We start from the raw sequence: 13,140 nt of genomic DNA, 5'->3' as shown, positions 1-13,140 counted from the left end.
AGATGCCCATAAAGCTTTTGATAGGCTTTGCTGGCCTTAAATGTTTGCCACTCTTTCACGAGATGGATTTACAGGTCCATTTATTGCGGCTTTTCATGCATTATATTCCCACCCTTCCTCCCAGGTACAGTTATCCTCCTTCTTGTCACCATCCTTCCCCCTCAGCAATGGTACCAGACAGGGGTGTCCCCTGCCTCCCTTGCTCTTTATATTATGCTTGGAATCCTTACCTGAAGCTACACGTACACATTTAGATATCTGCGGGGTCTTTTTGTGACAAAGGGAATATAAACTTTCCCTCTTTGGGGACGACATCCTTTTGACTTTGACTAACCCTCACATCTCCCTCCCCAATCTCCATACTTTATTGATGACCTTTGGTTTGCTCTCTGGTTATAAGGTCAACACAGCCAAGACAGAAGCCCTACCCATACACATTTCTCCCCCACTTCTCGCCACACTGCAGGAAAACTTTCCTTATCACTGGTGCTTTTTCTCTCTTAAATATTTAGGGATACATCTGGCCGCATCATACTCTACCCTTTACCAAGCTAATTATCCCTCTCTCTTTGTGGAGATTGGCTGTCTTTTACGTCATTGGGAAGATTATCTTCTGTTTCTTCTAGGTAGAGTAAATGTTCTCGAGATGTCAATACTCCTGAAGCTTTTATACCTTTTTGAAACCTTACCAGTTACTGTCCCTATGGTGCAGCTTAAACACATTCAAAGATCCTTTCTTAAAATTATTTGGCACAGCAAAGCTCAACAAATTGCGAGCAATGTAGTGTTTGCCCCTCGTGGGGGCTGGGTGCCCCAGACATTATTAAATACTATTTTGCTACACACCTCAGATCGGTCACATCCTGGTCATCCCGTCTTGCCTCTAGTAGATGATCAGAGAAAGAATTAAGTGTAATCCACCCTGTGCACCCTTGTTCTGTGCTTTGGTCTTATTTGAATACGTCTATTGCCTAACCCAAGAGCCTATGCTTAGGTCTGATGATTTTAGCCCTTTTCTGTTTGGAAGAGATGTTTTCGGAAGTTCTCTCTCTTTTCTCCATGCTCACCCCTCCTGAACTTACTTTTCAACTCAGATATCCCAGATAGCTTATATTATGGGCAAATGTACTCTTGGTCACGAGTGGGTATCTTCCAACTTCATAACATTGTACATCCTTAGTCCCGTAAATTACTCTCATTTCAAGAATTTTCAAAATAATTTTGAGATCCCTAAATGCTGTTTCTTCTCCTATTTTCAAATAAAGCACTATTTTTCCTCTAAATCACTGTCTTTGATTTTGGAAAAACCTACCGCATTTGAATTATTATGTGCCCAAGGCCCATGTCAACCTAGCCTTATTTTATCTATCTATAAAATACGCCACAAATCCACCTCACTTACAGATACTTCTCATGCCTATATGCAGACGTGGGCCCAAATCATTCAGAAACCCCTTTCTCTCCTACAATGGCAAAAAAATTGGGACTCAATATCTAAAGCTTCAAGATCAGTGGAGCAGAGAGAGACGGCTTATAAAATTATTTTATTCTGGTAAAGAACCCCAGAGGTCCTCCAAAAGTATGGCCCCTCAGTCTCCCGGATTTGTTGGAGATGCCTTAAGGACGTTGGTTCGCACTACCACATTTTCTGGGATTGTCCCGGGATCTGACCTCTTTGGATCTCAGTACAATCTCTCCTTCAGGATCTCTTTAAGTTAGATTTTGCTCTGGACTCGGTCCACTGTCTACTGGATCACCCGATATCAGGTATTTCCAAAAATGCCAAGAAATTAGTTGCATTTATTTTGCTGGCTGCAAAAATGGTAATACACACATGCTGGTTATCTTATAATCCTCCTACACAGTCCCATTTGCTACTGACTATAGCTCACATACGAAGAATGGAACGTTTGACAGCAGTGGTACATGACACTCTATCCCACTTCTCAAAGGTATGGGATCTATGGGACAATTTCTGATTTAACCTAGAAGCAAATCCCCACACCCCTGATTAAACGCTTTCCTTATTTGATTACTATTATGTTTACTTATCCATACACATATGTCAGCAGTTATGTCCAAAACCATGGTGTGTGTCCCCCCTTCCCCCTCCCCCTTCTTTTTTCTGATGTTCTTTACGGTTTATGGTTCCTTATCATGATGTATCCAACTGGCCAGAAGACAGAGCCACAATAAATTTATGAGATATTCCCCCCCTTCATACCAAATCGGCTCTACTGGCCTATAACGCTAATTCTTAACTTTTGCACTGTTTATCTGTTTTCTATGCTTGTTTTTATGGATGTTCAAGCTCCATTACACTATGTTGTTATATGTATATCTTATATTGATATAATGTGCTTATTTGCCTAAAGCGAGCAAAACCAAACACAGAGAGTCAAGTTAATGCCAAAAAGCTAAATTGTGGTTTCCTTTGACCACAGCACTTTCTCCCAATCTTTCTCTGAATCATTTAGATGTTCATTGGCATGTTTGTACATGTGCCTTCTTGAGGAGGGGGGACTCGCCGTGTTTGGAGGAAGAAAAATGCTGACTTTGACCCTAAGAACACCATCCCTGCAGTTAAGCACAGAGGTGGAAACATTATGCTTTGAGCCTGTTTCTCTGCTAAAAGTACAGACCAACTTTGCCGCATTAAGGGGCCAATGGATGGGGCTATGTATTGTAAAATCTTGAATGAGAACCTTCTTCTCTCAGCTAAAATCTTGAATGAGAACCTTCTTCTCTCAGCTAAAACACTGAAGATGAGTCATGGATGGGTCTTCCAGCGTGACAACGACCCAAAACATTCCGCCAAGGCAACAAAGGAGTGGCTCAAGAAGAAGCACATTAAGGTCATGGAGTGGCCTACCCAGTCTCCAGACTTTAATCCTATAGAACATTTATGGAGGTAGCTGAACCTTCAAGTTGCCAAGCGACAGCCAAGAAACCTTAAGGATTTAGAGAAGATCTGTAAAGAAGAGTGGACCAATATGAGATATGTGTAAACCTGGTCACTAAATGCAAGAATCGTCTTACCTCTGTCCTTGCCAACAAGGGTTTTTTTCAGTACCAAATACTAAGCCATGTTTAGCTTGGGAACCAAATACCTATTTTACTCACTGAACTGCAACTCAATTTATAACGTTTGTGTCATGTGTTTTTTCCTGGATTTTTGGTAATAATCTGTCTCTATCATTTAAAATACACCCATGATAAAAGTTATAGACCCTTCATTTCCTTGTAAGTGGGAAAACTTACAAAATCTGCAGGGGATCAAAAAAATATTTCCCCCACTGTATATATGTGTATATATATATATATACATATATATATAATTTTTTTTTTTTTTAATGCAATGCAAATTTCATTTACATCTAGCATTCAAATAGCAATACTTGCCCCTTTCGTGTCCAGTGTATTAAACATCATCTGAATGCTTAAATACACATTGTCACAACAAAAATAGTTATTAGTGCAAGTGATACCCTATAATTCAGAAACATATTAATTCTTGCCTTACAAACATCCCTGTGTTTTCCTGCTAATGCATAATAAAATGGTGTGTGCTTTTTCCTGTCCATCTTATTGACAGATGCTCCATTTTCCAAGAGAAGCAGTGCAGTGTCCTGTAATAAAAATGACAGCATAAATAAACTGTTACATGAATTGATACAGATATGTATTTAACTTAATGCAATATTTGTTTTTTTACAAACATTTCCTAAACACGATAATATATACTTATCATGCGTTTCTATTCTAGGATCTGATTCCTTATGAGCTTATGAACCTTGGTATACCATTGGTTTTTCTGTTATGTATAGTTCTAAATAAAACAAGCAAATAAACTTCCGGAGGGCTTTTATCATTGTAATCTCATGAGATTAATCAGAGGCAGTCAAGGGCTTCTGCTGTAAACTGTCAGTTTATGCTCTGATAGTTCCAACTGTTTGATCCTGTCACACAAACGTTCTCAGGCACACAGTAAGCATGTCTATCAATATCCACAGAACATTTACAATCTCATTAATATTCACAAACATTTGTTGTCTTCACAGTAGGTGCTCACTGTCCTGCAGATGTGTGCAATGTTTACAGAAGGTAAGAAGTCACAGCAATCATAAATTTATTTAGAATTGTTTTCAGATATCAATATAGTGGATAAATGACAGGCATCACGTGATTCTAATTACCGTTATCTGATTGGCTAAATTCCTATGGGGATGGCAGCCCAATCTGTCTACCTGATGTGATGCCTGGGTGAGAATTGTGTCTTTTAGGGGGGCACCTAGGAAAATACAGTGAGCATTTCTAACATCAAACATACATGTTTTTACCAACAGGAAAGTTTTAACTTATTGTAAGATCTGTACGTGGATGATCCTCCTTGCTTCACTATGAAAAAAGAAAAGAGGTAGTGCTCGTGTCTATGCTATTTCCTTTTCTCTGGCAAATGGCATGAATAATCAGGACCAGAAAATTGAATTCCAAGAAATATCTCTGCACCCTGCTTTGTCAGAGGCACATCTGCCTTTGACCAGGCTTGGATCAGCCATGCATACAGCTTAAACATGTTATCAACATGGCTTATCTGAGCATCACAATAACTGGACCAATTTTTCTATGGATGATAACCATGCTGTAACTGTTAGCTCTGTCCTTCTCCTGCTGTAACTGATCTAATTGAACCCATATGTGGGCAGACCTATAACTGAATATTTTCTATGACTTTGGTACCCACTAAGATATATCAGATAAACATATTTGGAACATGCATAGTTAAATATTTAACCTGTTTTCTCCTTGAAAACTGAAAAAATAGCCAACAATCAAGCAAAGGATTTTCTCAGAGGACATGCTTAGCTCAGAAAGCCCCTGCTCCAACTGAAGGAAAAAAAATGCCCATGAAGCATCTTGGGTTGTATGCCATTATTTTGGCCTAGGCCAAAAACCAGGAAGCAACTCAAAAAATATAAAAAAAGGTAATAAAAAGTAAATATAATATACTTTCCTATCTATTTATCAAGATTAGAGGCATATGTATTACAATAGTTAATGTTGATTGAGAAAGTTTAGTTCTTTTTAGGAAAAAAATCCAGATGAAAAATATTTTTTTCACTTAAATCTATCTTGCTCTTGTCCTTGATAGCTGCTGGTCTCATTCCAGCATCCTGGTTTTGGCTATGATACCGTATATTCCCTGTCTGTTTGCCCATCTGCAAAGTGATTGATCTAGTCAGTCATTGGGTGGAGACCAAACCGGATTTAGGCCAGCCAACCCTGCAGTCTCAGGCTTGTGATATTGCATTTGTAACACATGCTCCAACCTCCCTGTTTGTCTGTTCTGTTGATTGGACTTCCCTGTTTATGACCTCAGATCAGATTTCAACTACTCTCTGAACTCTGCCTGTCTTTTGACTATAGATTTGACCCTGACTACTCTGAACCATTCCTGCCTTGTACATGGACTGTCATTGAGCCACTCTGCCCATCTGCCAACTGCAAGTACCGGTTTGCTTTGCTCTGTTTCCACCTGCCGCAGCATGGTGGCCAGGCACTATAGCAATGGCAACCGAGTACCAGTAGGCCTGCTTGCCTTATGGAAAAGGGGGCTGCTATGGGTGAAGAACACAGAAGCTAGCTATAATGTCTGACCACCTGCGTTAGGGGTAAGGGTGACAGCTCTGAGATGCTTCAAAGGCTGTCATTAGATGCAGGAGAACCTCCTCTTACCTCCTAAGTGACTGGAAATTTCAGCTTCACAGTTCAGAGGTCAGATGTTGACTTCAGAGAATGAAATCAAATGCAGATTAATAGAAAAAAGGTAAGGGCTCTTTCACACGGCCACTCCGATTTCTTCTTCAGCTGTGGCACTTTTTTTTTTTTTTTTCACGGACCCGGATGACACTTGTGTCATCAGCTCCGTATGTCCGCATATCATCCCATCCATTTGCGGATGATATACGGACATAATGTATGTCTATAGGGATTGCGGATGTCAGCGGATGACACCGCTGACATCCGATTTTGCATCCGTTCCGTTTTTTTAACAGAAGAAAAATAGGGTTCTGTTCCGTTCCAAAAAACGGAACAGAACTGAAAGGTCACAAATTGGATGTCAGCGGATGGTCATCCGCTGACATCCGCAATCCCATTGACATGCATTATGTCCGTATATCACCCACAAACGGATGGGGTGATATACGGACATATGGAACGCCCGTGTGAAAGAGCCTTTAGGGCCAATGAATTTAGCATGCACTTGAGATCAGTTTGAAATACTTCTAAGATCATTCACAGGTGTATGTGACCTGCAGCTAAATTCCTAAGCTGTTTTGGTATTCCCATTGACTTTTATTAAGAAAAAATACATTCTGAATTGAACAGAAACTCTTTTACAGAGGCCGTTATGATCAAACATGGTAATTGCCACTTAGACTCCATTTAGAATCAAATTAGCACTAGCAAACAACTGTGGGAAAATGAACATTGGACCAGCAGTTTATCTATTTACAATATATAGCAGAAATATTATAAGGTTGTCTTATTTTTACTATGGATAAAAGTCCTGCCAGCTATTGCCCATTTTAGCCACTATACTTCAGGGCTAATCCCTGCTAACTACTATTCTAGTTGTATTTATCTTTTTTTTGTCTCTTTGGAGTAAAGGGTGTCATGCCCCCCACCCACCCCCGCTCAAGCACTGTCAGTGCTCAGATGCATAGAGTGGCACTGATGCCATCATATTAGCACTAACTTATGCATCATTTAGGACATGCCACAGAAGACATTACACAAATAGTAAGTAGGAAAAACAAAGCAGAAAACATACTGCTGTGGGAGCTCAGCAACCAGACTCCTTGTTTACATTTAAAAATGAAACATGATTCACTGCTAAGGGAATTACCATTAACGCTTGCTCAATTTGTTATAAAACAGCCCCAATGCTCAATTGTGTTCTGCTTTTCTTAGCGCAAAATGCAACAAATTAAACAGTGTCCAGATCTTCAGGGTAGACTGGGACCACGTGGGTAAGGCCCTTCAGAATCAGGTTTACCACAACTGCTCTACAAGGGGGTCTGTAAAATAATTATTAAACTGCAAAATGATCAGTATGGTTCATGAATAATTTACAAGAAAGTCAAATAAATCCCAGCTCAAATACAAGCTGAAACATTTAACTTAATTTCCTGTATTTTTCCTCGAAGAGTGGGACATGGCCTTGCTTTGGTTTCATTAATTATACTTACAAATAATCCACTTTGGCTAGCCAGGTGCAGAGCTACACAGCCTGAAGATATTTCCTCTGAGTTAATTAGGTGTGGGCAGGCTTCCTTGAAGAAACTGAGGAGGTTTTCTGTTACACTGTACTCATTCTCACTCACAGCCTGGTGAAGTATCTTTAACCACTGGGATGTATTTCCTGGAAAGACCTGATATAAAAACCTATAACACATAAAAGAGATATTTGCATGTAGATGGCAGTCTTCATTGCAAAATAACTTGTTAATATTGTAGGTTGCCCTTGTGTACCTCTTTTTTTGAAAATACTTATTCACTGACTATCATGCTGATCCAGTTTTAGTACTTCTTCAGTTACTGAAACAGTCACAGGAACAAATATGCAGATAAAGAGTTCGAACTCTGACCTTCCTCATCTGTATGTATTTTATTTGCCCAAGAGGGGAGGTATTGGGGCCCTTACAGAATGCTCCTATTAATGCATCTAAAAAAAGAAACATTAAAATGTCTCGCGGTTACAATTGCCAGCACCCGGCTATTAAAAAAGAGAAAAAAAACAGCCTCCCCCCCCCCCCAAGTCCATACTAGGCCCTTTGGGTCTGGTATGAATTTTAAGCCAAAATTAAAAAAAAAAAACGGTGTGGGTCCCCCCCCCCCCCGAAATCCATACCAGACCCTTACCCGAGCATGCAGCCTGGCAGGTCAGGAAAGGGAGGGGATGAGCCCCCCCTTCAACCACATGCCCTCAAGGGGAGGTGCTTTGGGACAAGAGATGCCCCCCCCCCATCCTACAGCACCTTGTCTCCATGTTGATAGGCACAAGGACCTCTTCCCCACAACCTTGGGCTGTGGTTATTGGAGTCTGAGGACGGGGGCTTATCAGAATCAACAAATGAATAGCTTTTCTCATCAACAGTAGGAGCAGTCTTGTGACTTCTATCAGTGTCTGGTTAAAGCTTGTAGGATGAGTTCTCCCAAGACTGTCCTATAAGGCTGCAGGATCCCTGACGCTCTGTCTGGACAGTGCTGATTGGCCCTGTACTGATCACATGCACTTTCACAAGAAAAAACAGCAACTCTCTATCAATACACACCAAACTAAGCATGTGCAGCTTGCCCCCCCAAGACTACGTTCTATCAGGAGATAGTTTGGAGACTGTGGAAAAAGGGGAGGAACACAGAAGACAGGCTTAAACTGTCTTTTTACACAATGCAGAGGATTAACCCCTTTAGGTTCCACAGTGAGCATAACATGCATGCTTTACTGCATATACAGACTGATGTTACGGTTGTGGGTTTAGTAACGTTTTAGTACGTTTTTTTTAATGCTTTTCCATACTTCTATTTAATATTTTTGTTATTAAATTTGTAGAATTGATTTCTCTATTTTTTTTTTTTATATTTGCTTTATTTTGGGCAGATTCAAGCAAGATGGTGCCATGTGGTGCCATGTGCTCACTCACACCTTCAAGTGGTTACACCTTGTCATGATATCATGACGTAACATGGAGACACACAAGATGGCAGTGTGTCATTCTTTCAGTGCCAATTTTTGACTTAAAGATATATAGGGCAGCCCTTGGTCATGTGGTAACTGCTTCTGATTGAGAAAGTCACAATTTGAAGAGACAAAATGCACCATGAACACAGTAGGATCCCATGGCCGAATTCAGTTCCTTTCTCTTCTTACCACATTGCAGCCTCTGTGATGTGTTTGGGATGCCCTTTGCCTATTGACATGCAACTTGGATTTGGACCTCTAATGTGACCATTTTTAGCATTTGGGTGAAGTATATTTGCCAGCAACCTATTGAATTTATGCCACAACTTGTTTGAATTTATGGCACACTTTCCCTTGCAAACAAGTCAATGCTGTAATATACTCGCTTAGTATACTTTACTATAACTGTGTCCCAATACGCTGGAGAGTATGGCATTATTGTTACTTCCTCATATATGTTACTTCCCCTCCAGACCTGTTTACCCGCTTATGCAAAGAAGTTATATAGTCACAATATTTCAGCCTACTAATTCTAAAAAAAAATATTTAGCATTTTCAAATGTTCAATATTCTGTAGAAAAATTAGTATTGATGATTAATTTTACAAATTATATTGAAGAATAATGCATCATTTTTTATTTATAAAGAAGCAAAGCCCTTTTTCCTAGTTTAGAGATGTTCTGACCTGACATACCTAAGAAAATCTGGTGTACACATAAACCAAGATTCACATTTCTGACAATATGTATAACATTTATAAAGTCTAGGACACCATAAAACAATGTTTGATGGCATAGAATGGATGATACTGCAGGTTTTCTGAAAGTTGTCCATGTAGATACATACACCACTTAGCAAGACTATTTGTTTGAATTCTAAATACTTACAGAGAATTTGCCTTCAGAATCTTGTTTTTTGATTTGCTTTCCAAAAAAATCTATTAAGAAGAACAGAATCAAATTTAAGACAATGAGAACTTAATGATGAAAATGAAACACATTCCCTGAAGTTGATAAAGAGTCTTGTAGACACCCTACATTACAATTGTCAGTGCTTGTCACAATTAAACCACTTCAGTTTCAGAAGGTTTACCCCCCTTCATGACCAGGTCATTTCTTGTGATACGGCACTACGTTACTTTAATTGACAATTGCGTGGTTGTCCGACACTGTACCCAAATAAAATGAATGTCTTTTTAGTAAAAAAAACATATCCAATAAAAAATGTAAAAAATCTAATTTCTTCATTAGTATAGGTTAATATGTATTCTGCTGCATAGGTTTGGTAAAAAAAATCCCAATAAGCGTATATTGATTTGTTTGCGCAAAAGTTGTAGTGTCTGAAAACTATGGGATATATTTATGGAGTTTTTATTTTTTTACTACTAATGGCTGCGATCAGCAACTCATAGAGTGACTGCAATATTGCAAAATACAATCGCACACTACCAGACGCTTGTGACACTTTTTTGGCAACTAGTGACACTAATACAGTGATCAGTGCTAAAAAAAATATGCACTGTCACTGTAATAATGACAATGGCTGGGAAGGGGTTAACATCAGGGGTGATCAAAAAGTTAAATGTGTGCCTAACCAGTGTTAATGTGTGTGCTGTTTTTACTAAGCAATGTGTTGTTTCTTACTTCCTGCTTTGCAGGGAGAAAAAACAGCACATTGCTGCTGTCAGAAGAGAGCCCTGTGTATGTTTACATACACAGGGCTCTCTTCTGCAATTACCGGGGCCGATTGTTGGGTGCCGGTGACTAATCAGCAGCCGGTACCCACTGATTGGTTCATTCTGCAGCCAATTGCACAACAGCTGTGGCACGTGAGCGCCCCTTTCCCCAGCACACAGATTACATACCAGGTATGGGATCCAGCACACATTGGCCGCCCTGCCACAGTATATCTACGGTGGGCATTCCGCAAGCAGTTAATGTACCTGGCAGTAACAGGTACACAAATCTGTCTCATCAAGAACAGCACTGATGTTGCAGTGTTAAGTGTTCAGCCCCATCATTGGTTGCTAGGACACTGACAACCTACGACTTAGCAGCCAAAGAAGTAAATACAAAGCACATTTATAAAGTTAAACACTGACTTCTCTTCCCTTTTACTCTGGTCTGTCTGTATGGCAACTTAAAGTTGGTTTTAATTACCTGCAGTTTCCTTATCTGCAAAGTGGCGGTATTTCTTGGATTTGTCAAAGCCATAAAACCACAATTTAAAGTGAAACAATAGGGGGGGGGGCGTGTCCTACAGGCTCTGAAGATGGACGTGTTCTGAGGAGCATCGAGTACTGGGCCCACTGAGCGACTATCTTAGTGACAGACACCAAAGCAGCTTCACCTGGGGGTGGGTTTCCCTTCCCAGACCCTAAGGAGATGCCCAAAGCAAAACCTGTAACACTCGGTGCCACAGAAACTCACTTATTTCTTTGCCCCAACATCGGAGCGTGTCAGGCAAGATTACATCGACGTGGCTGCAGGCGCCACAATGCAGGAAGACACGGGTTCTGACCCAAGCAGCCTAGCCTCTTCTCCAGACACAGTGATCCGCCAGCCACCTTCCTTTACAGGTGAGCTGTCTCCCCAGATAGCCCCTCCACCTACGGCCCGGCCAAATCAAAAAAGGCTAAGCCAGGGGAGGAGGTGAAAGAGCAGGACATGCTAGAGCCACCATCCCTCTCCCTTACACAGAACTCTCTGGAGAACTTTCCTGCCTCTAATAACCCTGTGTCATTGTTGGAAATTAAGAGGATGCTAATATCACTGTGGAACTCCCTGCATTTAGACATGCTGCACATGCTAAAAGCCACTAACCCCCTCAGTGACTGATTTACAGTATAGGTTGACTCACACTGAGCATAAAATGGAGGAAGTATTCACAGCCCACAGTACACTAGTAGACTCCTACAAAGATCAGCAATCTGAACTCCAAAGGATCCAACCTAAACTCGTGGACCTCGAGGATAGGTCCCGGAGGAATGATATTAAATTTTGGGGTAACCCAGGAAACATCTCTACCTCCAATATGAAAGAATACTTACAAAAATGGAATGAATTCCTGATCCCTGACCAAAGAGATTTCATATTATTAACAGGACTCATAGGCTGCCTAAGCAGGATTATCTGAGATGTCTTGGCAAGAATACACCATTTTCATGCCAAGCAGAGAGCTATGCAGACAGCAAGGAAAGATCTGCATCTTCAACAATTTGGGGGTGCCACACTTGACACTGACTTATCCTAAGCTACCATACAAAATAGGAAAAAATGACTGACGATCACAAAAGCACTTCGCAATCATCAGATTATCTACAGATGGGGATTTCCTATTAAACTTACTATCACCTACCAAGGCAAAGATGTAACCATCCCCTCTCTGGAAGTGGGTCTCAAATACCTTAAAGAATGGCGGATTCTACTCCTGGATGCTCATACCGATTCTAGAATGTGTCAATCTAAAGTGAGAAGCGAATGGTCAAAAGTCTATTCTAGTCTTCTCCATTAAAGTTTCTCCTGCACAGAATGTTGTGGGCCTTGGATTCGACACTCTTCTCTTTGTCGAAGTTTGGAGATTCAAGATACCCTTGGGTTTTTTTTGCTCCTCCGCCCCTTAATGGCTACTCAGCAATTGCTGCACATAAGACCAGGCTTAAACCCAGATACCTTTTCTTTTTTTTTTTTTTTGAACATTAAATTTTTATTGAGATTTTTCAAGAACAGGGTTATACAGAAAACAGTGCAGATCATAGCATTGAGATAACAGTAACATCGAGTGAGACGTACAGCGTACTAACGTTCTATACATCCATGACTAGGTAAAACAAGCAAACAATAGGGTTTCGCATATTGTACTCATTCCTTAAGTTAGTCTATTTCAAAGTTGAGGGGGGGAGGAGGGGGGGAGGGGTGAGGGGGGGGGAGGAGGAGGAAGAGAGAAAGAAGAAGAAGAAGAAGAAGAAGAGGGAGGGGACGAGGTGGAGGAGGGAGGGGGGGGGGGGGAGGAGAGGGAGAGAGAGGGAGGGAAGGAGGGGGGGGGAAATGAGGGGGGGGGAGGTAGAGATGAGAGGGGGAGGGGGGAAGAGATAAGGAGCAGAATAGGAAGGAGATGCGGATAGGAGGAAGGAGACACGTGGGAAGGGAAGTGAGGAGAAGGGGGGGAGAAGGCCGTGGAAGGGAGGAGGATAGGGGAACAAATGGGGGGGAGGGGGGGGGGAGGAGGGATGGTGAACAGATTGGGGGGGGTGGAGGGGGGGGGAGGAGGCAGAAGATTGGTGGAGGAGGGTGAGGATGGTAGAGGGGGGGGGGGAGGAGGAGAGAGATGAAGGGGAGAAGGAAATGGGAAGAGAAAGAGGAGGGAGGATGCAAGCCGCTATATAAATCAATCAT

General features: G+C 41.2%; 1 protein-coding gene across 1 annotated transcript in view; it reads right to left on the bottom strand.

Moving 5' to 3' along the window:
• Positions 1–13,140, bottom strand: part of LOC309552612 (uncharacterized protein) — a gene marked incomplete at both ends in the record, with an annotated part of 398,170 nt that overhangs the window by 136,536 nt on the left and 248,494 nt on the right. Inside the window, 3 exons of the mRNA XM_082253553.1 lie at positions 3,519–3,629; positions 7,254–7,449; positions 9,634–9,683. Of these exons, the coding sequence (XP_082109679.1) occupies positions 3,519–3,629; positions 7,254–7,449; positions 9,634–9,683 (357 nt within the window). The remainder of the gene's footprint in view (positions 1–3,518; positions 3,630–7,253; positions 7,450–9,633; positions 9,684–13,140) is intronic.

This window comes from Pelophylax lessonae, assembly GCF_965119305.1.
Source record: "Pelophylax lessonae genome assembly, chromosome: 4".
In the NCBI taxonomy this organism is placed as follows: Eukaryota; Metazoa; Chordata; class Amphibia; order Anura; family Ranidae; genus Pelophylax; species Pelophylax lessonae.
The sequence above is the reverse complement of the archived record's forward strand: the minus strand, read 5'-3'. Positions and strand labels throughout refer to the sequence as shown.